The sequence below is a fragment of the Calonectris borealis genome, chromosome 14 (assembly GCF_964195595.1).
Source record: "Calonectris borealis chromosome 14, bCalBor7.hap1.2, whole genome shotgun sequence".
Lineage (NCBI taxonomy): Eukaryota > Metazoa > Chordata > Aves > Procellariiformes > Procellariidae > Calonectris > Calonectris borealis.
The window spans coordinates 17522904-17527898 of NC_134325.1; the positions used below are offsets into that span (position 1 = coordinate 17522904).

A 4995-nucleotide genomic window follows, 5' to 3' on the forward strand; every position below is an offset into this window, starting at 1 on the left:
AAATACAGTAAGTCAAATATCCTATTTTTTTAATTCTCATTTATTTATGTTTTGGGATATATTTCAAACTGATGATAGCAATGGATGTTTTATGATTATTGTTGTGTTGTCTGCTTTGTTGCTTGTAAATTCACTTGATATTTTAAAATTTTAGAAATGTAGTGATATTTTAGGAGATAGACTGCTTTGTAATTGGAACTGGAAAATTAGATGTGAAATCTGTTGCCCTACATTTTAAAGGGCAACAAGAATGCATAATATGTACTTTTTTTTTTTTTTTTGCTGAACTACCCTTCAGTGGGCACTGATTACCAGGGCAATTAATTATGTGATAATTAAAAAGCAAAATACAGAATTTGTCTTGGAAATAGTTTCAGATTAGAGGATTTTAGTAAATATTTATAGCAGAAGAGGGTAATAATGTTGGTTATGTGATGAAAACATATGTTAGTAATAAAATATCACCCGTCAGGAATACTGTTCTATCATGCCATTGCTCTCTAGAGAGATGATTAGTTGAAAAACGATTTTAACAAAATAAACTGAGTTTTATGTGTGATGCAGCATACATTCTTTGAAAAGGCAAATCATTAAAAATGGTGCCAGGCATTAGGAACATCTGTTGTGTGAAAAAGTGTGTTTGGGAAAATCCAAATAATAATTATCACTATATAGGCTTTACATAGCGCTTTTCCTCACTCGGTCTCAAAATACTTTACAAAGGAGGGAAGAACGACTATCCGTATAAAAATGCATTTTCTAAAATCTAGCTACACAATGTTTTCATCTGGCATGTAGAATCGCCTTGCTTATGCTGTGCCATTAATTTTCTGTGGGAGGAAATCTCTCCTAAGAAGTGAGATCTAAGCAGGAAAGCACTATGCTTCCATCTTCAGCAACTGAAACGCAGTATTCCTTTCTGTGAATAAATGTAGTACCTATGAAGACTGCCAAGTTGACAGCCGTGGCATGTGGAGCCATAGAACTGCTATTGACTAGGCAGCCGTCGTGGAAGCTTACCCGGCTTTATGTCAGCCTGTCCCAAGCAGAGCGCAGTGCCAGGCGCGAGGGTTGTGCGGTTTCTGTTCCGGCTTTGACACCTCTCGGGGAATGCCGGAGATGGCATAGCTGAGAACCACTTGTGAGCCCGGGGAGGAGGCACCTGTTCACTTGGCACTGGAATGAACCACCAATTCGTTCCTCATGTGCCCTTAAATAACTACCGGGCTTCTCACCACTAACAGATTGAACTGGAGCTGATGGCTGAGGCATAGGATGTGCTGTATTACGTGACAGTCGCATTAGCTACTACCGAAATCTGTAAAATCCTGCTGGTGGTTTTCAGCAATCCTGCTAGAGTATGGACAGCAGGATTGCACCAGGATAAAGAAAGATGGTTGTTACAAAAGCTACTTTCAGGTATAGCAATTGCATCCATCCAGAGGAGACAGATATAGAGATTTGTGCTGTTCTGAATAAAGGCAGATAGCATTGCCTCAACCAATAAATTACTTTACAGCCACAAAATGAGCCAGCTGTCCAAGTGAGTATGTAATGTAGAGCCCCTGGCTGTGGGCTTACAGTGGTTTTATTGTAGCAGGTAAAGCCACTGAACAATTTGTCAAACTGGTTTTCCAGCTTAAATCCCTTTCAGATGAGATGAAGATTTCCTTTCTTCTCATTTGTGTGGATGTAGGTCTCTTAAAAAAAAACAAGATAGAGAAACAGCTCTCAGGAATGGCATAGCTGATCTTGCTTTAGGGCAAGCTGATAGACCTTTTGGGTCCCTTTCATTCTTTTTGCTACAACTGGAGGTGGCCCTAGTAACACATATATGTATATATATTTGTTCTCTCCAGCCCGCTGCATTTTTTCAGCAAAATCTTTGCTAGTTGAAAGGAGTAGTCCCTTTAAACTCAGCATCTTTTGAAGTCTGTAGGTATGAAAAGACACTCATTGTTCGGTGCACCTCCGCAAAGATTCCTTCTTAATCCTGATTGTGTGTACTCATCCCTTGGTTGAGCCTTCCTGTGCAGAGGAATTTGCGTTGATTCACATTCCTTCATAAATGCACATAAGGTAATACATCAGACTTTCTTTCCTTTTAAGCAATCTGATCGGTTCTGACACTTTCCAACTCCATTAAAAAATCCCTGTAGTAGTTAAGAGCACCCATTAGTGCGAACAAACTCCTGAAACCCCTTACAGTATTTACTTTGCCGTGCCATTTAACTGTTTACAAAGCCTGGAGCTTTGCTCCTGGTACACAGTCAATAAAAGGGAATAGACTATTTTTTTTTTAATTGTAATGTAAACGTATTTGTGTTGTCCTTGTAGAAGGCAATGTGTTGACTCTTGTGAAGTTACCCCAATCAGGACAAATTTGACCAGAAAATGGTACTGTAAGAGAATACTGATGCTCAATATTTTGGTATGCCATTTGGTTTAATGCAGTTTTGAAAATCAGGGAAGCAGTGCTGACACTGTGCTATTGCTTGGACCTTATCCAAGTCATTTAACTTACTGCTGATCCTTCACGTTTTTGCCTTCACAACTCCATTTGTCCAGGTCCAGTTGCTGAAGTCCAGGCCCAGGCAGGGTATTACTTAAACATCTATAAAAGTTCCTTGTTTTCTTCTTGAACTGGGTCCTAGAGTTTGTACTTACGCTAATGGGGACTTGGCATCAACGGGGACCTGAAGGTATTACTGTACCTATTCCCTGATTTTAAAGGAAAAAGAATGTAAAATTCACAGAGCTTTACGTCTCTGAATCAGGCTTTAATTTCTTTTTAGATGGAAAGTGCGGTTTCTGGGGAAAGGAGCTTGCTAGCTGAATAAGTTCAAAAAGATCTTAGCAGTTCCAGTAATTACTCATTTCATCAATCCATCTATATTTAAAGTGAGCTAAACCGAGTTCTTTCCTATAATGTCTACTTCAAATAATGCTGCTTTACATTTGGAGAGCCAAATAAGGAAATAGAACATAATCTTCCAGGAGTTTTCTTTCCCTTTTAGTTCGTATAGCTCAGAGACTTGCTGTAACAAGAGCCCTTCTTTCTGTGAAACCTGTTTAACATATTTGACTAAACAAACTATCTCCTAAAGAAAGTAGGAGCATTTTTTTGTGTGTGCTTTGCTCTAGCATTGGCTCTTGAGGACATTTCTGCATTTGTCGATGTACTAAATGAGCGATGCATTTTGGACAGCTTCTGTGTTCTAATTTGTTTTGATGTGCTTTTTTTCTTTCCCCCTCCCTCCCTTCTTCCCCTTTTAATTTGTCTAGGAAAAAAAAAGCTCCTCCAGTGTTGTTTCCTGCAAAGACCATTCTTAAGAGCTCGTTGGACAGCGCAGGGCTCTTGAAGTGATAGCTAATTGGTGAAAGAAAGGCCCTGATTGTCTTGAGGGAGCTGGAAAGTGCTGCGTGTGCTGCTGAAAGGGACTAGGGAGAAGGTGCCTGGTTTCGCTGAGCAGCTGCTGCTGGAGATGTTTGGAGATTACATCAGCATTGGAAAAAAGGGGCAAAAAAAAAAAAAGTCCAACTTCACAGAGACGGAGTTTATGGAGGTTTTTTTCCCCCTTCCAAAGGTCTTCTGACAATACTGTCATTGTCAATATAAGAGTTGTTAATTCTTTATGAATAGCACATGGGGCCTCTTGACTAAATAGTACGTTACATGTCCCAAATCTGTCAGCTGGACTCTTCTCTCACATGCTAGTGAGATCACTTTGATTGGAATGTTACAGGAATTGCTGGGCTGGCCGTGCAGAACTGAATACTGCATTATATAATTAGATCTCCCAGAGTATTTTTTTCGCATTACCTCATTATTCTAGCTTAAATATGGAATCAGTCCTTTTGATGATTTTACTGGTTGTAATTATATTAATACGATTCATTTTGTGGTCCTGTCTTAGTGCTTATATAGATTATAAACTGTCCCGAAGGTTTTCTGACAAAAGAAAAGAGGACTAAGACTTCAAAAGGCTTGTTCAGATCTGAATTGACAATGGGGAGAACTGGATAAGGTAAATGGAGTAGAGCAGATTTTACCTTGGGATCTGATGAGAGAGAAATGACCTGTTGAGACTGCGGTTGAGTGAAGATTCTTCAGAAAGCCTCATGCTGACAGAGAGGGGACAAAATGACAACTGATTGAGTCAAATGACTTCCTAACAAACTTGGGCATGAATTTGTGTTGGGAACAGACTTGAGGACTTTTGCCAATTAAATGATCTGGACAAGCTGGAAGGAATCCTATTGCTGGGCAGTCCAAGGCTGCCAGTGGCCCAGTCTTGATACGTGAAATGTGATGGCGTGCTGCCTGCTGGACTAACTGCTGGTCTGTACGTTAAGATGTCAGCTGCACAGCCTGCCTGGATGCAACAACTGATGGTGCCTGAATGAAGGTGAAGATTACTGGCCCAGCTTGGTACCCATGTGCCATGCTGTGGACTTGGAGGAGTGGATTTTTACCTGACTGGCTGATTTGTTACCAGTTCCTCATGGTTCCTCCTGGTCAGTCGGATCTGAAACTGACTGAATGTTTTTAACTGACTATAACCTGCTGAATATTCACATTTCTTAGCAAGCCATATATGTGAGCACCAGAATGAGCTGGGCACCACTGGAATAGTCTGTTCCATGAAAAAGAGACCTGTGTTGCAGAGATTGTCTGATGGACTCCAGCTGTGCTTCAGCAGCACAGAGGGATGGGGGGCACACTGTCGTGCACATGACGTGCAGTGAGTTTTGACTCCAAAGCCCTGCAAAGTACCTTCGTTTCTAGCCTTTAATAAGGAGTTTACTAGGATGCTGAAGGACACCAAGGCCATAGCGACTTGGGATTTTTTGGTTAACTCATCTTGCAAAATGAAATAAGTGGTTCCAAGTGAACTGTCTACTTTCAAATGGATATTATACTAAGTCAAACATCGAAAAATCTTAGTGCATATACAACTGAATTTAACATCTGCTTTTAAGAACTCAGTTTTT

The 4995-nt window shown here is 40.3% G+C and overlaps 1 protein-coding gene across 1 annotated transcript; it reads left to right on the forward strand.

Annotated features, from left to right (window-relative positions):
* The first annotated feature begins 3843 nt into the window (after positions 1–3843).
* SMIM38 (small integral membrane protein 38) lies at positions 3844–4084 on the forward strand. The gene has a single exon (XM_075162796.1). It carries the CDS (start codon positions 3844–3846, stop codon positions 3973–3975), a length of 132 nt encoding a protein of 43 aa, XP_075018897.1. The 3' UTR covers positions 3976–4084.
* The last annotated feature ends 911 nt before the right edge of the window (positions 4085–4995 follow it).